This window comes from Phaethon aethereus (genome assembly GCF_964289735.1).
Source record: "Phaethon aethereus genome assembly, chromosome: 12".
Classification (NCBI taxonomy): domain Eukaryota; kingdom Metazoa; phylum Chordata; class Aves; order Phaethontiformes; family Phaethontidae; genus Phaethon; species Phaethon aethereus.
Window position 1 is genome coordinate 14,968,651 of NC_138588.1, and position 23,711 is coordinate 14,992,361.

General features: G+C 38.2%; 1 protein-coding gene across 1 annotated transcript in view; it reads right to left on the bottom strand.

Moving 5' to 3' along the window:
* Window positions 1-23,711, bottom strand: part of PRTG (protogenin) — a gene marked incomplete at its 5' end in the record, with an annotated part of 85,299 nt that overhangs the window by 14,570 nt on the left and 47,018 nt on the right. The window contains one exon of the mRNA XM_082005073.1: window positions 22,954-23,142. Coding sequence (XP_081861199.1) covers window positions 22,954-23,142 — 189 coding nt within the window. The remainder of the gene's footprint in view (window positions 1-22,953; window positions 23,143-23,711) is intronic.

Genomic DNA, 23,711 nt, shown 5'->3' on the forward strand with positions numbered 1-23,711 from the left:
TGTTTATTTTTAAAATACTATTTTACCAAAATCTAAATATAGATGTAGAGGAAAAGGGCTTTTAAATTTGGATTAAAGTATTTCTTTAGAGTGTTTAACACTAATGGTAAAACAGGCAAGAGGAGCACATTCTCATTTTTAAAATAGACTTTCACATCACAAGTAGACAATATAGATAACAATGTCAAAAAAATCTAGAGTAAAATTCTCATTTGCTTTGAAGGGTGTTTTTTTCTCCAGTTTACAATATCACTTTAACAACAGATGACATCAGTTTTTCCTAGCCAACAAATTACAATCAGAGAAAAGGAGATGGACACAAACACACAGAATAACCTTAAGCATATGATAAAAGAAAATATGGAATTTTAATATTGAAAATTCAGAAAGGTAGTAAAATATTAGATGTAAACCATTGCAATACCTTAAAAATTTGTAAAAAGCAAAAGACATGTGAAGGGAAGGTGCATTTAAAAACAATGAGCCCAACCAAAAAGATAACTGCATTTCAAAAGTACCAAGTGATTTGAATACACCAAAATCAAGTAGTGGTGACTTATTGAAGCTAATTACAGCACACATCTCAGAAAAGCAGAAATATATACCTTCCCAAGCTTCTTAACCTGTGGCAGGAATATATATATTCAGTGCATGACTGAAATATTCAAAAACAAAGACAAAATTTGAAAAAGAGGCCATTGAGACATCTTTAAGATCTCATTAGGATTATGCTTTGGATGTTGTTATAATAATGAATTTTCCCATCCACTCTTAGGAAACACTTGAATTCAGGTACTATTTCACAGACCCTTGAACAGATTCCACATAAACAGGCGGCATCCAACCGGCCAAGTGTCACAGTCTATCTTTTTCTTTACAAGTTCCTGCAGAAGAGACCCCTGCTGCATTTCCGCAAGACACAGGATGACAGACACGACAATTTATCATCCTGCCGAGCACCTTCAAAAACTCTGTGCCCTTTGAAAGTGGTCACCCAGAACTGATCATCTTCACTGTGAAATGAAGAATGGCTAAGGTCTAGTGCCCTGCTGAGCTCAATGAGGAGCCTGTGAGGTCTGTTTATCCTCATTGCTTTTTTTTTTTTCTTTCTTTTTTTTTTTTTTAAACCAAATTCCTCATTAACACTTGATTGCGGAAGAGAGGAAGAGTAACGGGATGTGGAAGAAAGGCAAAAATATAACTCCCACAAAAAAATTTCAAATCTCTTTTGAGAAAAACACATTTTTTAAATCTCATTTTTAAGTGTCTCTAATGCTTTACATTTAGAAAAAGCGCAATGGTGAATACCGTTCATCTTACTCTTGTGTAATGCAAGAAGTTTTAAAAAATATTAACTTTATATAGAAGAACCTTTTTAAAAAAGTCTCTCAACTAGTCTCTACCATCTAAAAAACAAGGTTATTTCCACTTCAGGCATCATGGTTCAATCGGTAGCAAAACTAGTTCAACCCAAAAGCGATGTCAGAATTTTTCATCTGCTTCTATGGTTGAAAAACCATCTGCTGTAATTGAAACAGCAAATGAGGAGGGACACATTATGTACTGACCTAGAAAAGCCTAAATGTTACAGTAATCTAAAAAGGAGAATATAAAATAATGTGACAGACAGTGTACTGAGCAGCGAAATAAATTAATGTGAAACTTGCTTCACAGATTACATGTATAACATTAGTGAAGACCAATTCAAAGTACCTGCCGGGATGCTGTCCCATGCTGACCATAGCTTCATCATATGCAAAACAACACAACCAATAGCCAAAGATCTGCCTCATGTTCTAACAGATACTTGCACACTATTTGTTTTACAAAATGGTGGAAAATTTTTTTTTGTCTGAAGTAGCCTCTGTTTAGAATATATTTAACAATTGTTAGTTTTGTTTACAGGCTTATGATATGATTTACTCCTCAATGGCAATTCCCAGTACAAACTTGGCATAAAGACTTTCATCTGTTCATCAGCTGGATCAAACATTCAAAGCCAGACACATCCTTAGAGAGAAAACAAACTTCAGAAGCCTTCTTAACCAGCACAGGTATCCTGAATAGTTTACACATAAATCATTGATAAAAGATTGGGGATGGCATGGCCACCTGGGGGACTGACAGTCTCAAATTTAGTGTATGCCATCCATGCACATTATACAGCAACAGGAGGCTTGAGAGGCTCAGAAATCAGGGAAGCAAGTATTGAAGCCATCAGTCATGCTCATAACAGACCCAGGAGTAGCACATCTTTCCTCAGAAGATCACTGCTATTCAGAAACAAATTAGGTGTAGTGATTTACTCAACCCATTCAACACATAAATTCAGTTTAAGTAAAAAAGCCTCACATCAAGATTTCACCTCTGCATTTCCAAAATTTCTCTGAGCAGCTGGTAACACGGAGTCATTTCAATTAATTGTCTTGCAATTGCCAGCATTTGTGTAGTGGTTGAAGGCTTGTTCCCAGATGTAAGGTGAGCAGGAGCAATTTTGTAGCCTATTTACCAACTGGCTGAATTTTTTAGTTAAGTTTGTTTCTTTTGAACATGGTTTGGTTTGGTTTTTATAGTGCTGCTGGCATTAGGTTGTTGTAAATATGTACATTACTTAATGTAAAATAGGTGTCACAGCACCTACAGCTTTTTAATAGGCATTTTTATTGTTATTACTTAAATCATCTGGTGGAAAGGACTCAAAAACTACACTGTTTGTACAAATCAAGAGGCCAGCACTGATGTTGATATAAACATGCTAGAGCTAATTCATAAATTATATTACACAGGTGCATCTGGAGTACACAGAGACTGTCTTAAAAGACATTATAGGCTGGATGTGATAAGCTGGCATAGCTTCACGCAGTACAATGGATCTTCCTCACACACCCTTTTCATATAACCAAAACCTGCCAGTATTAAATACACATGAATAATAGTTGAATCAGAGGCACAAATTTCACCTCTAATAATAATACTCTTATAAAACAAGAGCAGCAAAAAGCTAAATATACCTTATATTGATTAATTTCAAGTTACCAAAATAGATACTCTCCCCAAAATCATTGTTTTACAATTTACGTAAGATCAGCCTCATTTTCCTATGGCAGTTTTTGTAGGTAGGTCCCTGCTCCCTGATGATCCCATATCCTGTCATTCACTCTCCCATAAAAATCTGCAGTGAGCCCTGCAGATTCAACCCTGAGAGGTCTTTCATCAGCAAGACACATGGGGGAGCCTTCTCTTTGTTTTGCAAGTGTATGAATAGGTTCTACACCTTACAGTAAAACTATGGCAAAACAAAATGCAGCAAGTATGAGCAAAAAAATCAAGTTGAACTGTCATGTAAAACATGTATTGTAACTTGGAAAAAACATTAAACATTACAGTAGCTGAAGCCTGGTAATAAGAGTTCAGATGACAATGATTTACTTGTGTATTTTACAGTCTTACTACATCCCTGAGATATAGAGATTATGTTCAGCTTCTCAGAAAGCAGACAGGAAGCTTATAGCAGTTCCTGGCATTAATGCTGTAAAAACAGATTCTTCAAGAAAAATATTACAGTGCACCCAGATGTTCCAACCCTGGTTTTGTGACAAGTCATTTCATTTCCCACCATGGAGGGAGAACCACAGCTGCTTATCTGTCTGGATGCAAGAAACTGAGAGAAACTCCAAAAATAAAATGAAGAACTGAGACTTGATTTATTATCAGTTCTATTGCTCTACAGTTCATTGGAACATCCACGTTTTACTGCACCAACTCAAAGTTATTCATTACTCTTTACTACTGCTACCAGCCTTGCTTCTACATAAATCTTCCATTTCTCTTTCAGTAAGAGAAGTTGCTACTACAAAGCAGCTGTCAGTCAGAAATAGTCCTATTCAGATTTTCCCATTTTCTTTTCCAAAACTTAAGATTGTACTATGTTCAAATTATATCTATTTATTAGTCAAACATGGATTAAACGTACAGAGCCCAGTTTTCAAAGCTTAGGAAAATATAAATGGTCTAGTAGATACCTACACAATGGTAGGTAAAAGCAACTACAGAGATAGTATCTTCTCATTCCAGAACTAGTTTTAGTGCATGTTGGTGTATTCCATGGAATTCCATTGAGTTACTGTCTCAAATTTAGTTCTTCAGTGCTTCTAAAACATTGAGACAAATACACAAAAGCATATAAAACAATCTGGCATTGTTTCACAGTAGAATAAATGGTGCTCCTGTTGAGCCTTACTGGCCTCTGAAATATATCCACTGAAAACCAAGAGTTTGCTGGGATGACTGCTGTAGCAGCTACCATTATTCAGGGAAGCGGGGGGAAGAGGTCCTCTGTTTTGAGGACATTTCCCTAGTTATAAAGGTGACGTGGGGAGAGGAAGGAACAGGTCTCCAACCAACATGGGTTAGTTCCATCTGGTAGAGTTATACCTCATTACTGCCAGATGGTGTCCTCATGCACCTCCAACGAACACAGCTGGAAAAACTAGAGGCATCAAAGATTAAATGCCTGTATTAGCAGTTAAACAACTGAAAACAAAAATGTGCTTCTAATCACTTTGCAGCTGGTGAAGCACTTTTTAATGCAACTACCTCATTCTTAAATGGCCAAGAATGCACAGACTGAACTTTCAGGAAAAGTTACTAAGAGCAATAAAGTCACTTCCATATTCACAATGGAACAAAAATTCCACTCTTGATACACTCTATTACATAATTAAAACCCTCTAAGCATAAAGCAGCACAACACTAACACCACAGACAATTAAAAATCTTAATCCATATACAATTCCATCCTCCCTTCTCAAAAGAATACTTAGAAATGCATATGTCCTGATTACATTTTAACACTACCTTCAAATCAGTTTTCTGCAAAAGACTGAACTGTGTTTATCCCATTCAGATTTCGATAATTTGTCTTCACATGATTCTCTATTTATAGCATCAAACAGAAATATAAAACCTGTAACAGCAGGTTCCACGACCACATTGTACACACTGGACACACTGGGTAACTGTTCATTCAGCTGAAGCTCATATCAAATACAAAATGAAGAGTCTTTAATCAAGAGCGTTACAGAGCTCTGTTCGCCGATATCGACACAGCCAAAGTTTAGGCTCTCTGGAAAATGCTTGAGAGAAAGCATCTGTTTACAGGCTACTTGGCCAAGGTTACAAGACAGTGTAATACTGCAACCCCTAAAAGCCCTGTCATTGTTTCCTTCAGCTGCTGCATGTTTGTGAAGCTCTGAAGGCCTTGAAAGGAGCCAGAGCAGAGCCAACAGGTCAGGGCTAGATAAAATTAAGAAAGAATCCGAGGTCAGACCATGAAAGAACTTTTTTTTTCCCCCCACCCCTCCAGAACAGTAAGCCCACCTTCAGCAGCCTTTCATTCAGTCCTGATAAGAAGAGACAGCACTCCACAATCTGGATTTCAGACTTTTTAAGCCCTCTTTGGGGAGAGGAAAAGATAAGGAAGCCCAAAGAAAATGGATGTTTTACTATCATTTACTGTTGACTCATTAAGTCTGGATACTGAACCTACTTTCATACCCACTTTGAACATCCCCATTCTCAGCACTTTAAAAGGAAAATATCGATAGAAATAAAAGTATTGGGGGGCTTTGTTCTTGTTTCTAAATTAATTAGAATTGCACAGAACTTCTAGAGAAAAAAACAAAAAAAGTTCAGTGGCTTGATGTTCTGAGTCGAGTTCAGCAAGTACAACTCCTTAAGCTAGATCCAATATCATGATTCCAACAGCTGGACAAGGTGATAAGAAAAATATTTCAGTTTTATTCTAGCTTAGATTCAAAATTTTATATAACACTTTTTCCTTTCAATTAAAGCTATCAAAACCACACTATACTCAGAAGGCTGAAAAAAATGGTTGTTCTAAGGACAAAACTTCTGTGGCCAAATGTCCATTTTCAATTTAATCTTTTGTGCTGCGGATTTTTTGTGTAACCTACAGGTCCATTGTTGGGTAGTGGTCCGGCTGGATAGCTCATTGGTCTGGTTTGCCATGGTGACTGCACTGCCCCCAAGCCCATCCCTTCAACACAATAAACTCCAGATAATTATTCAAAGAAGAGGCCAGCAGCATGGGCTGCTCTGACATCGGGTCATGGCCTTTGACATCGAATCTGGGGCTAGCCAAAGTCTGCTCCAAGCAACAGAGGTCCAGGGGAATTATTAAGGGGGAAGGGTGGGAAAGGAAGAGCACTGAGAAATACTATCCTTAAAAATGCACTTTTGAAGGAAAGTAATGTAAATACAGCAGAAACTTATTAGGAAAATAAGCAAATACATTTCAAATATACTAGACGAAAGGGACAGAGAGAAGCACATCAAGCCAAACAGTAACATAAAGCCAGGAAGCAGACGGATGATACAGATTCAGGTCTATTCCTCTCGGAAGCAGGTATTCCCTCTCAGATTTTCAGTACTGGATTTTATTTCTCTTTTCTAAAAAATGCCCTTTTACCTTGCTCAAGTACATATGATTAAGCAAATACACACAGTTTAGGAATCCTGTTCTATTATGGTTTTTAAAATCTTGTTAAGGCTCTGGGTATATAATTTCTAAGCATTATTACTAGCTTCAGATAATAATATTTAATTACTTTTATTCTTAAAAGAGTTGGAATTTCAATTGATCATACATTTTAAGTCACAACTTTTAAATATCAGATTAAAATAGTTTGAGAGATTACAAATTACCAACATTTTACATCTCATGGTTTCTTTTTCAATTTCAAGGTAACTTGAAACAATTAGGTGGAACAGCGACTGTCTGTGACACTCAACTTTTCCTTTGCAAACCAAGTAACTGAAGTAGCAACTAAGCAATGTGTTCTTTGTGCATTGTAAAAGTTTATTTTGGTAGAAACTAGAACATACGACATATGTGAATTGATCCAGCTAAACGGTCTGGCTTTCCACGGCTTTGGATGGCTCTCGCTTATTTGTCTAAATCTGAAAAGGGTCTGTATCCCTTTTGTAGCTTTGCGCTATCCCCTTAGAGGGCCCCAGGACAAACACCACCTCACACCCCCTTGCAGTAAAAACATCACCTCTCCTACTGCCCGCCATCAGCAATAGCAGCTTCATACAAAATGCGGGGGGGGAAGGCTAGCGGGGCAGGATGAATTCCCAGCGTACAGCATTTTGGTCTTTTGGAGACTATGGGAACAAGTCGACTATCTAAACGCCTCTAGTCTTTTTAGAAGTAGTGATGCAAATCTCAAGGATTTTAAGTTTGCTCGATGTCCTTATAGGCATAGAACATTACCGCTATGCCTGCAATGTTTTCAATCAATCCCCACATTTCTCTTGCGCTTTAGAGAACTGTTAAATTGCACAAGCAAAGAGCTCTCTTCCAATATTATTCTAACAACACACTCTAAAACTAGCAGACACCCTTATGTTAACTAGCCTGGCTCACCATTTTCAAAGTGAGCCCTCAAAAGCTAACTTGAAAGCAATACCAGAGGCCTGGACAAACACCTAATTTTGATCTTTTGTGCTTGCCTTTTCTTCTGAGAGACCTTTTCTTTTGTTGCTGCCCAGTGGAAAGCACATAGCTCATTGGTCCTGCTTTGAAAGATGAGAGCACTGCCCCTCAGTCCACCCCTCAGAGCACAATCACTTTAATGGAATTATGTAGAGAGGCCATCTCTGGAAGGAGAAAGGGAGGGGGAAGGGAGAGGGAAAGAGTGTCCACAGGAGCCAGCACAGCCTTCATTACCCCCAGTTACTAACACAGATACGTCCACAGAGAATTCACAGTGGTCCAAATAGGATGGGTCACCCCACACAACAGGTTCCCTTACATAGAGCAACTGACCTATGCAGGAGTGACACAGAACAGTTAGTGACTCAAGCATTACAGTAGAGTGTCGGGGGGGGGGGGGGGAGAGGAAAAACCCAAACCACACATATGCTGCAAAAAGCACGCCTCAAGACAGGAGTGTTCTATAAAAGGTTCTTTTCCATAAGATGGAAGATACTGAAAAGATGATCACCCCAGTGAAGACCCAACACTTTTGGGTTGCAGACAGGAAGTTCAGACAATTTGCCTGGCCTTCATGCTAAGGGGAATGCTTCCAGAAAACGTATCTAAACACTCTACCAAGTTTGGTTTAACATCTGTTTAGGTACCAAGCTCTATCATACATATACACTGACTGCCTGACATCCAGCATTGCCTTACAAACACCACATTTTGACACAGTGACAAAGGCAATCTGTTCACAGCACCCAAACTTTCCCCTGAAGCTATGAAATAAATTTTCTTTCAGAACCAACATTTTCTGCTGGTCTGTCATGGCCTCCCCATGCCATTTTGACCCTTTTGTGCAGCAAAATGAAAACACTATCTATCATTACTTGCACCATAGTGACTTTCTAGGAGGTGCACAGTTTCATTGCAAAAACATCTGTGGTCCGGTGACTCTTCTCAGGTCTCAAGCTTTAGGAGTTGTGATATTGCAAGCATGACTACAAGATGCAAAAGTTTCAGTAGGGCAACTAAAAATCAGTCTGGTGCTCTCCTCCGTGAGAGGGCAGCAAGGAACCGCACCAAAACACATTCCAATCGCTAGATGTAAAACAAGTCAGTCATGACAGGAAAACAAAATATATGCAAGTAGAAACCACCACTATATTTTAATTAAGGCAAATATTGCCTACATAGCTTATATCCAGCTGCATCTGTAATTAGGGCCCAAACTTCAGTGGGACATTCTGTTATTGCAAGTGTCAAGGGCCATGTGTGCTCCTGCTCACACAGTGCTCCCTTTTTGTCAGACACCAGGTTGTGGTGGTGCACCTACTAGACAGATAGATACCTAATCTACACTCTGTGTCCATGGGCTTGCTGGCATGCACACTTGTGTGAGCACTGAACTATTATTATACAGACACTTGGCAGATGTAAATAAAGCAACTGCTTAATGAAGCTCAAAATTTGGCACTCATTTGTTCAACACAGGGCGGAGGGGCAAGTTAACCTAGAAGGCTGACAAGTTTTATAGTGAATTTGCTAAACTGACATGTTTGTCATAGACTGCCAGTTAGTCTGATATACATTTACTGCTTCTAACACGACAACTCTCATACTTCATTTGCTGAAGTTAAATCCACATGCATTAAAAAAGTTTCAAATGAGAGGCTGGCATCAAGCTTCCTTTGTACACTACTTTTAATGCAAAGTATTCATTGAAAACTCAGCATATAATGCTAAGCATTTTACAATTACACAGGTTAATAAACCAGAAAGCAGGGAAGACAGCTAACAGTACTTGAAGTGTGGTGGCATGAGGACAGAGGTCCCAGTTTCCTCAGCCATTAAATGCATTGCAGTATCTCTCTCCATACATGAACGGGTCTGCTACTTTTCCCTCACTGTCTTCCTAGATGCCTCATTCTCTACAGCCTCTCTGACTGGTTGCATATCTTTGACATTTAGCAAGGGTATTCATTTTAATTACATTTAGATTATGCTGAACAACCTCCCTAGGGGTTTGGTGCAGCAGTGTTATTTTTAGCCTTTACATCTTCATGCAGCACATCCCGGACTTCTAAAACATGCCCTGAAGAAAACTTCCATTTGTAATGTTAATAAAAGTATCCAGGACCCTACAATGTCCTTGGCTCTAATACGCACCACTGTTATAGTCAATGGCACACTGGCATGAGCTATTAATGAGTTTTCTAGTAGGAATTTACACAGAAAAGCTTATTAAAAGAACACAGTAAGTGATAGCTTGTTACCAGGTGATGAAGTCCAATATACTACATACTTATATTCCTTCTTGAATGCTTCCAAGTAACTTAAATCAGGTACAAATACCCATCTAAAAATCCAGGAGAATTTGCTTCTCTGTAAAAATTATACTAACATTTTATCTCCACACTGATTCCAGCTAAAGCCATATTTCAATAGCATCTTGTGTTCATCTCTTTCCAGACCAGGACTCTGCTCTTCTAAGATAATTCACCAGGATTACCCAGGCTATATTAGTGGCAGCAGCTGTGCAAGTTAATGTTGTTGTTGCTTTTAGTTAAATAGATGTTAATAGTTTATTTGAAGACTATTTAACTAAGACCAAATTTCTGGAACAGTATTCTTGAAAGCACCACAGACGGATCTTGCAGGTGGTGTAAAAGTGGTCAACATGTGTAATCTTAACTTGGACCTAATATTCTCAGGAGCTCAAATCCTTTACTCAGAGTAATTGTCTGAACTGTGTTCAGAATCCTAATGCACTTCTACAAAAATGTTGTTTAACGTCGCTTCCTGAAACCGCTGAAAATCTTTTGCTCTTCTGTCTGACAACACAGCACCTACTATTTCTTTTACACTTTGTAGTGTTTTGTAAAGACAAAAGTGTATTCTTCCCCCACTTGGAAATGGATTACAACAGGTTTTTAATGTAAATACTACTTACTACAGGTAATACTACTGTACTTTAAAGGATGCTCATAATAGCACAGAATAGCAATAACAACATGGAGAAGTAAATTACAACTTTGCAGAATCTGGAATATAATTTCACGGATTGTGTCCCTTTTTCCAAGAATGCTTTTTATGTGTGTAAAGTATTTTCCATAATTATAGACATGGGAATTTGGCCTGGCTTACATTTTTATTTCAGAATTTTTTTCTTTAACATTTTTTTTTAATAAGCAAAATCGCTTCTCATGAGAAGCAATGCTGTTGACATCAAAATGTTTGACCACAGAAAACATTTGTAATTTAAATCTTTGCCCATACCTGCTGTATTTTTTAATTAGTTAGCTTTGTGAAGGACAAGCATTGAATACATGTCAAACATTGTATTAACAAACTGAAAGGTACAGAGTAAAAGACTAGTAGACCACTCATAATCGAGGTTATTTTTGTTATCTTTCCTAATGCATTCAAGATTTAAATCCAAGCTATATTACTATCTTGATTGAAAAAGGGGGAACAAAATTATCTTGATGTAGCTCCTCTGCATATGAAGGTTATACAACACTTAGAAAATGGAAAGCAGTCTGACTGATTACTTAAGTAAAATAAGCACACAGATACTTAACTCTTAGCTAGCTATCTTCCTTTGTACAATTAAAAGGGTTCCCCATCCTTAATTCAGTTTTACAAATGCTAAGTTGAGCCTGCAGTTTGATGAGCATTTTAAACCACCATTAGCTAACACTGCTGCTGAAAGAAGCCAGCCTGCTTCCCCTCACCCTTCAGCCACTCACTCCTGCCACAACCTTTGTTTGACGAGTTATTTTTCATTCAGGTCAACTTCCCACCCTGTGCCTGTGCAACCTCACAAGTGTTAATGCATGCACAGAGAGGAGCAGCACCAATCGGCACAGACAGGTACACAAAGAATGTGGGTTTTCTTCCAAAAGTGCCAGCTTTTGCTACTTTACTGTGTTCCAAGTTGCACTTTGATGAACACTGAGAACTAAGTGGTATGCCAAGGTGACAGAACCACCTCGCTATTCCCAGCTGGTTGGGACACAACACAGCCACCATGAGTCTGTTTCATCTTATGCAGCCTGGTGAAATTGTCCACACAAAAACTCCAATGACAGAATAGCCGTGTTATGAATTTATTAATAAAAGCAGTTTCCCTCAAGGGGGAGCTGTTATCTAATAGACTAAATGCAAAGCTAGAAATCCAGAAATTTACAGTTCAGTCCTGTCACTGATTTTGGGGGTATCATATCACACTCAGTTTAAACCATCTCCAGGAAAACAGCCCTTCTCTTCCTTGAGTTTCAGGTACGCAGTTTGTAAGATGGGGCAGCAAACACTCATCCACCTGTGAAACTCATTGGGATGGTTACAAAGTGCTGGAAGAATGCAGCATGTGTTAATAGCAGAAACAAAGAAAAGTGGAAATATTAATAACTGCCTAAAGTGGATTTTTGTGACATCGCTCCAGGCAGCATGCTACAGCTGCCTTGCACCAGGGCACAAGGGACAACACAGGCCCTGGGGTCCCACGGGGGAGACAACTCCTGGCTTCAACAAGGGGGAAGATGACCCTTCAGAGGCAGATCTTTCAACAGGGAGGCTCAAGCCAAAGAGAGAGGTGTAGGCACTGCTGGGCCAGCCAGAGTACCCTGGACTTATGCCTGCACTCTGAATCACACTAAGCAATTCACTTTTCTGGCCCACAACTTGACTGTGCTTTGGTGCTTTTCTTCAGGTATTTTATTGGGTTAATTGGAAGCATGATCTGGCTGTCATTTATGAAGGAGAGGGATGATTATCACTGCATATATGACATGACTCTTCTGATCACAGCCCATGCATACCTGTCTACGCTATTTGGATAACACACAAAGACTTAATACATCCAAGCCACCCCTGAGCAAAGTTTTCCAGTACAAATTAACTGCCTACTAGTGCTACAGCTACGGGTTTTCCAAGGCAAGTGGTTGTCACCGAGGCAAAAACTGATGGAAAACTAAGACAAATTAGATAAAGGCAGGTGACAAGCAGTAAGAAGGTGACCAAAAGACACGAATAGAGAAAAAGGTGAGGTTAAGTCAATATTAAGAGTTAACATGAAAATAAAAATTAATACAAAGGACTAATACAGTAAGAGGTATGCTTCTGATGGAGAAGTGCTGGACTAGACTAAGACTAGGCTAAGTGGATCAGGAAGCCAGAAGATACCATACTTTTCTCCCAGTAGTTTCTATATACACATGCAAATACAGACACATAGATACAGAGCTAGGCAACAGGCTGTGAGCGCATCCCTCCCTGCATCTTAAATATACAAAGGAGAAAGTGGGGAATTGATGGGCAAACAGACACAAGGCACAGCAGTGCAACACCTACCCATCTGCCTCTCTTCCCCCATGTACGCAGTCCTACCCTACTGCTTCTAAACATGTCCCGTTCAACTGCCTTAAAAAAAACCCCTGGGATCTGATATACAGACCACATTTTCAAGACTTATTTGCATACAATATTTTATATCTCCTTTGTCTGAATATACAAATGTGTCAGTTGAACAAAGACCCACAGCATGCACAACTAGATGTACACAAGAGGCAGAAAACTCAAGTCTAACTGATCTACCAAACAAGATCAAGAATGTATTTCCCTGTCACAGCTTCTACAAACATGTACAGTAACAAGTATTTTTGTTTTGTAATGATAACCAGCTTGAGTTGGGGCACAATATTCAGCTACAATAATGGTAAAAAAACCTGAGAAAGTGAATATAAATGCTGAAATACACTTTTTATGCAAAACATATTTCTACTAAACATTTTTAGTAGAAAAAAATCTACCAGGTTTGGAAGAGAAGTTTCACAGCAAGAGCTGCTTCTTCCAACACAAGATTGTGTTTTTTCCCCACTTCCCGCATACCCTCCCTTCATTTGCCACAAAAGTGTGACTCCAGGCAGCCTGAAAAAAAAGACCCATTGACTTTTCCATAATTGCATCTTTTCCCAAAATAGAAAAATGCTTCTGCTAGCAATAATGCCGTCATGGCAAATATATAACCAAGGTGTTACTCAAGGCAGGAAATCTACCAGAAAATATACTAGCTTAGTTTTAGAAGTGCATTTACATACCACTAACACAGAATTTGCAAAGAGCCCCTACTATTACCTTTCCCATACAACTAACACAAGTGGTAACATGACCCAAAAAAAGTTAATAAAAAAAACTCAGGGTAAATTAAGTTAACATTTTGATCACAACATCTGGATAGTTGTTTAACAAAGGAAGAAAATAATTAAATAAGGGGGGGGGGGGAGCGGCAGGAATTAAGAAATGTAACTAGCCCTGTACAGCAAATGTTTTCTTCTGTCCACTCTGAAGTCTCTTTCATGTGCTAATGGTGGCATTTTTTTAAACTCTTCCCCTTTGACTTACTCAGACCTTTAAGGACCTCACACATCTAATGGTTCCTCACATTCACCAAGAACAATCAAGAGAGGTCTGGGGGTTGACATGCAGTATGATTAATGGACAATGTTGATTTAATTTCCTATAACAGGAGTTTTCTCTAAGCTTTCTCCAAGGAGCAGTTTCTTCGCAGTCCAGGACTTAAGTATTTTACTAATGAAGTCCAATAAATAGCAAATTAAATAATGCTGTCTCCCAGGGACAAATCCTCTCATTTCAGGAAAGAAAGAAAAAAACAAACCACTACTGTATTTAAATTTTGGTTTAAATCTAAAAAAGGTTCTATAGCAGGAATGTACATGGTTGTTGGGGCAGGGGGTGTTTGGTTTGATTTACTTGTTGTTTTGTTTAAGAAACTTGAGCAATTATCTAGTCATTCCTGCCATGGTTAACTGCTTGCTCTTTTTTCTCTTTAAAGAGGGAATCACTTAACTTGATTTCCACTTGCAAGAAATTAATCTTTATTTATTGGTCACTTTTACATTATAGCTATTAAAATATATACTATTACATACTGTAATTGTAATATTGTATGTATTATACTACAATACATGTAATATTACAATACTTAGAAACATTTCGAAAGCAACTTTGAGAATTTTTATTATTATTTATTCACAGCTTTCTTGATGTAAAGAGTGATCAATATGTCCTTTTCATGAAGCAAATTTTAACCCTCAGCTCCAGCAAATGAACAATGAAACACTATTTGCATACATCCTAACTGTTACTCAATCAATATGACACAATTTCCCAACTGAATTCCCCCACAGGTTTAGCTTTAAACAGTGGAATTTCTACCCTGAGAACACAGAGCAGCAGAAAGCATTTCCTGCAAGATTCTAATCGCTTTCCCACCACTGAAAATTTACCTTTAAATACTTTGAAGCTGACACATTTTACTTTACTATAGGCTGGCAAGTTATCTTGCCAGAGTGCAAAAAATCTCCCTGTCCTATTTCCAAGGCTTTGCAGCACCCTTGATTCCAGTTCTTCGAGTTGTGACATAATTAGTCTGATGTTCTGAGAGAAAAAACTGCCTCAGTTATGAGGGACAGCTGATAGAGACAGAAAGTCTCTCAAAAATAGGCAATGACCCTCCACGCCACTGGAGTGGGCCCATGGAACATAATCTCTCCTGTTGCCTCAGTAAAGCCTGTATCTTTAGATTTTTACCTTTAAAATTGCTACAAGCCATTGTCCCATGAAATAATTAAACTGCCCTCCTCCTGACAGCTCCCACTATCTCTTTAAAGAGCCAGGCTTAACTGGTCTTAGCACTCTATTTTGTTTTTTGAAGTACAGTACACTCAATCTTTATTCTGCACTTGGGTATCTCCTCCCTCACCGTGTCCTTCCCCTTTAAAAAGCCACTAGCTTGGGAAGTTGAAATTAATTACTGCAAAAGTCAAGGCATGTTTAAATGAGGATGTCAGGCCTATCCACCCAGATAAATGGGTTCAAACCAGAACAGTTCAGAAAGCATGTTTAAGAAAGTTACATAAAAATATATTAGGCAATCCTTCCAACACATAATCTACGTGTTTCTGAAAGATCTTACCTAAGAAAGCAATAATGCATCTTTCTGACCCGAGATTAAGTGCTTAGCATGCAGGCAAATTAATAGTCTTCCATAAGGTTTAGAGCATTTCATGACTCTGTAGTTAATTTAAAGACAGCCTAGAGATTCCTCTTAGTGTCTGTCCTATGTAACATTTTAATCAACACCAAAACCAGGTATGCTGCTAATGCAGATATTACAGATCTCAGTATTCCAGTGCCTACTGAACTTAATTACTGGCTAAATCAGTAATCTATTGAGAGGCTTGATGGTGTAATTTAAAATTGACAAATACATTAAACATTAATTAAAGCTTTCCATTACAAATGAACTGTATAAAAATAACATTTACTTTCAAAAAAACCCAAAAACATGGGCAGAAGTAACTGATGTGAATTAAAAAAGAACTGATAAATCCAATTTCTTTGATAGAGGCAAAGTTAAATGCTGTCAGAAAGAATATATGACAAAGTAATTTTTTTTAAAGAACTAAAATTGAAGTGCAAATATGCAAGTAGGACACAAATCTTCAATATTGCACAGTGCAAAAGAAATAATTGCAGAACTACACACAACAGAAGGTACTACATTTTTACAGATGTGGCACTTGAACTGCATAAGTATGCAGCATTAGCAGCTGATAGATAACTGGCCTCTCTGAGCAAATCTGCTCAGAACAAGTTGATATTTATCTAAGATTCCAGTCAGTCATGTGTAAGAGTGCTTAAATAAAGCTGAGCCAAAGGCACACTTGTTGTAATGGATGCCATGCCAATAAGCTCCAACAAAGGACCACATAGTTAAACACAAGCTTCAGTTTTGCTCAGTTGGAATTCAATTTACAACCTGAGTGAATCAATTTTTCATCTGAACAGAGCAGTATAGCATTTTTCTTCCATAAGGGAGGCATGAACCAAGCAGGTGAGTCTGCGAATCAGTTTGTCTGGTCACTTCATGACAGTGTGTTTGCACTATGCAACCACCTGATATTGCCCAATCGCTTGTCCTGGTACACATCAAGCTGCACATGGACCAACAAGTACAGAATCAGAAACACTGCATAAGACAGAGGTTTCATTCCTTCCCTGCCTCTGCCACCCAACCTAGTTGTTACACAAACAAGAACAGTAAAACTGAATCTAAAAGGAGGTCTCTGCTACAAAGGTATCTAGAGAAATTACTAGCACTGACATACATTTGAAACAAAACATGATGTGACAGTTTGTAAATTCCAACAACAAAACAGAACAAAAAATCAGTTTGATCTCTATTTACACTTACAGCCTGTAAAATGCAATATGGTTCCTTGTATAAAAGAGGCAAAAGCCTCTCAAAGCAGCATTTGCTTTAATATTTTGCAGGTAAAAAAAGTTACAGGGTAATTAAGCCCCCTCCCTTCTCTCTTTTAATCTATAAGGGTCTCTCCCCCTCCTCTTTTAAACTCTGAAAGAAAAAAAAAACAAGGAAAAAAATTATACGCAGATATGCCATGTCTGCATTTGGAAGACAGGCTCGTTTAGAGTGGTGACAGGTCTGCCTTTCATGATTATGAAGGAATGTGTCTCTCATTGTTTATTGACATGTAGTAGAAGCACGCTATCATACCAGGCCTAGGCAAGGGCTCAGGTTTGTTAAGTACAAACATACATAAACTCCATGTCTGTGAAAGACAGAGAGGTCACAGCTAGCTGAGGAAGAGGTTGGTTTTAAACATGCCCAGTCTACTTCTAGGGTTTCTGGTTTTATAACTGTGCAATATGGCCAATTCCTCCTCCCCTCTCCCAGCAAATCCTTTATGTTTTAGCTGATAAGTAGTAGTAGCAAGCCTGCCTACACACAATCAGGAGAATTGACAGATAAGAGGTTTAGTTTAAGGATGTAATCAGTGTGAGTAAACACTAGATTGACCTAGCTGTAAACAGTGGAAATAAATTATAATATTTGTCCTGGTCACCTACTGAGCTATTAGACACTTTCCACTATGTAACCATGTAAATATAATGGCTACAGTATATACAGCATACAGTGCTATCATTTGGTTTTCCAAGCAAAAAAACTAAGCTTTTAGTTGATCTTTATTAAGAACTAAAGTAATTTTTTCTGATTTTTTGTTTTAAACAGAGCTGTAGTTTCCTCAAATCAACATTTCCTTAACTGTGAATGTCTGATCTGATATAAAATACCTCAAGCAGAAATAAAGTATATCTGTAATACTAGATTATGTTTTATTGAATGCCATTTGAGAACAGTTAATTATGAAATAAATAAAAAAATTTAAGTGTTGAGGGAGAAGACCTGTGTCTTTCATGAAACTGTAGGAATGCTTGGCTCCTTGATTTGTATGGGAATCCCAAGCTAAATTTCCACAGCAACTTATAACCAAAAAGCAGTATCAAATCCCACATATGCAATTTTGGATATCCCAGAATTTTCAGATGCAGCTAGGTAAGACTACATTTTGACACGAACAAAACCTGGGATAAAACCAAAATTATAGCCCTAGCTATCAGAAATAACTAAATTAACACATATAACGCTCTTCAGTATTCCTTCTGAATATTACAGCATTTGCAGTTCTTAATGAGAAAGATAACTACAACTTTGACAGCATTGACAAGTTTTTTAAATTTACATTTTCCTAGCATATCCACTTGCAATACGGTGCAAACAAAACCTCTGTGTCATATCTGACCATCATATCAACTGCTTTACAAAACTTCATAAGCACTTTTACAGAAGTATTACAAGGGACACTTGGGTGACATGCATCAGGCAGTTTAATTGGAGAAATTCTTTGCATTGACTCTTCTTACACACCTTTATTCAATTTCTATAAACTGTAGAATCACCTTGTCATCTTTGCTGCCCTGGACTAAAGCTTAGCTGTAATCATGGCTGTAAAGCGATATAAATAGATCCAGGGGAGATTAAACAACTGAAGGCCAAGTCTCTGGGGGAATGCTGAGCGTAGTAGGTAGTTGACTAATTCTTCAGCACAAGCCCTTTTTTCAGAGGAGAGTGCCATGCAGGGTCACAAAACGTGTCTTTGTGTCATTTAGACTGTGACAAATTCTTCACTTGGAAATCTTGTTCAAGTCAAGGAGGGCAGGGAAATGCACTCCCCTTTATTTCTCCTCTCTGCAACTGGAAAAAGATAGGACATACAAAAGCATTCAGGCAGTGAAGTTCTTCTGATGAAGACCAAGGTTTTGGGAGTAAATCGCACAAATGGGTCTGACAATCTAATTATTTTTCCAAAAGAACTAGACTGGGGAAAATGCCACTGGGTAATGTAAAACTGGAGTACCAAGGAAAAGCAGCAGGGGCTTGTGAGGCACCTCATGTTAAACAGCTTAGATGACCCCAGTCAGCATAGAAGCAGCTTCCCCAGAGAGCGAGCCTGCAGTCTCTCCAAGCCTCAGAGGAATCGCCAACCAATTTTAAAAAAATTTTTCCATTTCAAGGTCAAATTACTTGGCAGTTTCTGCGCAGTGCCTTGCATCCTGCAACAGTCCCAAGCCCTGGGTAGCCAGGGGTGCTCCTGGGGGCCGCAGCTCCCAGAGCAGGACACTCCACTCTGCAGGCTCTCCTGGGGAGGGGCCTTCACCAGAGAAAGGCCAAGGTATGTGGGCTCCCATGCTCAAGGCGTTTTCACCAAAGCTAACAGACCAGTTTTTCCATCCCCTAAGGTGTCTGCCTGAAAATGGTTATTTACTGCGATATCATCTTGTATGCAACAGAAACAAAAGAGCACCTAAGGTGTGCACATCTCTGCCACAACCTGTTTGCCTCAGGGTTTCATGTGCATTTCCCAAGATCCTAGGTTAGCCTTGTCACCAAAGTGCAACTTCGTGAAATCCTCACCATAACTACCATCACTCAAGGTGGTACAAGTCCCAGACAGCAACTACGGAAGGATGAATTAGCAGAGTAAGTTCCTGTTTCCTCCCTCCCTTCAAGCGTAGAAGGCATTAATGGCACAAGAATGGTTGCATTCCTCCGTCACCAGTGGCATTCATTTAATTAATTACTAGAATGATAGGAACTGAAAAATAAAGAAAAAGTTCACAGAGGGAGACTTCCAGGCAGCTTGAAGAACAGCGTTCTTGTGTTAAAGCATCAGAATTGATCACACTTTCTAGAGTTTGTTAACAAAGAAGCTGGATTTGATTTTATTCACCCTACATGTAGGTTCCAGGATAAGATTCCCATCAGCGTTACACCCTAGTTATTAAGAGTTCCTTGCTCAAATAAACCAGATAGGCTTAAAATGGGTTCTTCTGAGTCACTGCCTTTCTTCTACGGGTTCTACCTTTCCATCAGTCATACGGCTGCAAATCCAGCTAACTGTGACAGGCCAAACAGTCCACCTAGCACAGTAGCGAGTACCAACAACACTGAGGCAGAGATGCATATGCACATGCTTAAAATACTCTTTGAAAAAAATAATTTCAAGACACTTACAGAGGGAGATGAGCTTCTCTGGACAGTCCCTTTGTTTTAACTTTCAAGCTTTGCCAATCCCTCTCCCATTGCACAGCGAGAATGTTCCCAAACAAACTCTTCCACCAACAAAGCTCAGTTCTGAACACACATACTCTGAAACGTTACAGACACAGAACTATACCAGCAGACTCAAAGTCTTACAGTGAAAGATTTCTGTTAGGGAAAACTTTCTAGAGCAGGAGGAAGCAAAGGAGGAATTAAAAATAGAGGCAAAAATGCATGGTATGCACCCAAGGGTCTGCTCCTGTGGCAAATTCAAGTGATAATGGAATTTTACACTGGACTAGGAAACGATCTGCTATTGAAAAATAAATGCCAAGACCTTTAACACAAACAAATGTCTCTGTGAAACTATGGATATTTATTTTGAGAATGGCAGCCCTGACTCTGATCAGATCATTTAGTTCTATTTACATGGTGACTATCATGCTGAATAATCCAGTTTAGAAATACACAAAGTAACTGGGTAGACCTACACTGGTCTAGGAAGTACCTAATACTATTATAGCATATTCTTCCAAAATAGGAATAACCTTTTCTTTTGACCATTTTATCCAACATATATGAAACCAAAAATCTTAAGAAGACACCTTTCCCCTCCAGGTTTCACACTTGCAGTATTCTACTAATTCCTGTAGCTCATAATAAGGACATTTATTTTAAAGAGGCTGTCAATAAATCAGTAGTTTAGCGTCCTCAGGAGAGGCAAATGGATGACAGAACACTAGTCCTCAAAGCCTCTGTCCAGTTCATGAAGATTCAGTTTACCATAGTCACAAAACCTAGAACAGTGGCTTGCCTTGTTTTATCTCAAATTCTACCAGGTAGGACCACTTACTAATAAATACTATTTTAAATTTGAAATGCATAAATAAAATAAGCTGGTCCAAATGATTTAGATTATTCACAAGAAATAAAAGCAAATCAGTCTCCTCTTAATGTGTGGATGCTGCTACAGTCTTTGTGTAATTACATGTAATTTTACCTGCTGTATTCTCCACATGTGCAGCTGCCACAGGCAGAAGAAGTTTGACCGAGTACTGTTTTCTATGAAACAATTTAGCATGCACAAGCATTTCAAACAGGCAGCTTCTCAATGGGCAAATACAGTAGTCAGACAGGCACTGTCACTGTGAGAAGTCTGTGTGAACTTTCCAGGCTTCAACATATGTAATCATCTTGGCAGTGGAAAATCATGACCTAATCAAATTTCCTGTGCCAAGCTCAATCTTTTGTAGCTGTAGCTATTACTGCCTTTTTCCATAAATGCTACAAAGCAAACAAAAGTAAGAAACCAAAGCAAAGAAACTTACGCAGGAAAACTTCACATTTTTGATATATATTTCAAATACCTCAATACCTACTGAAGTTTTTAAAAAAAAAAAATTCTTCGGTGGATCTAACCTATGGCAGCATAAATTACGCATAGGTGAAAAATATAAATTATGGCAATCAGATTACATGGAATGTATCCTGTTTTGGTCGCCGTATTTAGATACTTAGAATTATGATAAGGAATGAACACTCAAGACATCAGGTGCACCATGACTGAATGGTTAACTCAAGCACATGAATTCTTCCATGCCCACACTTCTTGTAATTCAATTAGCAATATGAGCATGTGAAAGTTTTAACATCCCAAACTCACTTTGCTGTTTTCTCCTCTGTCTACATGCTTACTGGAAAGAAAAAACAATAAAAACACACAGATAACATACATTCTAACATAATTCTATAAAACAATATTTTAATCTGAGGAGGATTAGTATACTGAGAAAATCCATATGATGTCAATAAGTTTGCATGTGTGTGAAATTACTACTTTGTAACTCCATAATGAGAAGACCAAAAAACTGCATTTATGTCCTAGGACACACAGACACCACATCTTGTTAACCCACTGCTCTTTTGTCTCACAGTTCTGTTAAACAGTCAGCTGCTGCCAGATGCTCTGGCTAGAAATTGTCACAGATGGCCAGTTGTTCAGTTAACAGACCAGAATGCTCTCCTCAAATCTCCCCTAAAACTGTATCTCAACTGTATGCAGCAGATGAGAATATCTGAGCATGGTCAAGAAGCTGTCTGACATAGTTAAGACTGCAGGTCAATTTTGATAATTTAGTCAAAATTAATTCTCCACACTACCCTTAAGTAAACTATCTCAACACACTTCAAACACTAAGTGTCAAGTCCTATATAGCTTTTGCTGATTACATTATAGATCACATCTTTTTATGAAAGAAATTATCAGTTACATATGTAAACAGAAGCACCTTCTACCTAGGGATAACACTAACATATCTGTATTAATATACATCACAAGAGCTACAGGAGGAAAGAGAGTCAGATGATCAACTGAAAGACTCCAGTGGGACTCAGCAAGCCGTGTGCCCTAATCTTTGTGCTCAGTCCTGCAAATATTTACCAGTACTCCTTAAAAATATTAACAGGATAATAACATGCACAAGGGCTACTTGCTACTATGGTGAGCAAGCAATGCTTGTTGTGCAGTATAGCTGCAACAAAAGCTACAAATACCAGAGAAAAACTTTGGTATTTTGTGTTAATCTTTCACTGTTACTAAATCAGGCATAAACACAAAAGCAGAAAAAAATTAGTATTAAACTGAATATTAAAAAGACATGTCATTTAGTAGCAGTATTTACTAACCATAAGTTCTGTATCTTGTGATAAGTAGTTGGGTGTCCGTCTTCCAACTTACACAAAATATACAAGATCCAGTTATTTAAGTGTTGTACAACATATATTTTGGAAGAGGATTATTCCATCAGCAGCGTAACTCAAGCTTGCAAAGATTATTGTTGGGAAAATAGATGGCCAAACCTAACACTGTTGCCTTACAGGTCTAATGATCTACGCTCTCTAAGATGTCTTTTGACTTTGCTGTCTTCCGGAACAGTTAAGAAATATTTTATATACTCACCTAAACCACTGACAGTATACTCAAGATCACTGGCATCCAACAGAATCGGTCCATTCTCCTGTTGGCCTTCTTCCTTGTAATACAGCTTGTACCCTTGAATAGTTGCAGTCTCCTCAGAGTCCTGCTGCCACTGTACTGTAATAGTTGTACAGTTCATCGGCTCCAAATGCAGCTCAGGAGACTTTGGTGCTGGTTTTAGAGAAATATATATAATATTCTTATATTCTAGAAAAAACTAATTTTCACACAAAAATCTGGATGCCCATCAGTCCAAAGTTCACTCAAGACTTAGATTCTAGGTCATCTGTGTACTCACATAATTATTTCTTTATTATGATATCTGACTCCCTTTAAGCTACTCTAATAATTTAGGACAAAACAGAATAGAAACATTTTTTAATTCTGCATCTTAATTAATTAATTAGATTGATACGGTAGTTATTTTTAAAGAAAAATGAAAACACTTCAAAGGAAGTTATAAAATTACCTCCTGTTTTAAAGTGAGCCAGAGCAAGTGTGATTAACATCACAGTTCATCAAGTGCTAATAATTTGCTATAGTAGTCAAAACTCAATGAAATCCAAAGCGGATGGATGTGGACTACAGCTAAGAAATAAAGTTACAAATTCAAATCTAACATCTTTTCAAGCCATCCATGCAAAGTTGAATGCTCTTCTGCATGACATTACTAAATAATAACATAATCCAAAGCTCAATTATAACAACTTAAATTAGACTTCAACTATCAAGTCAATTTG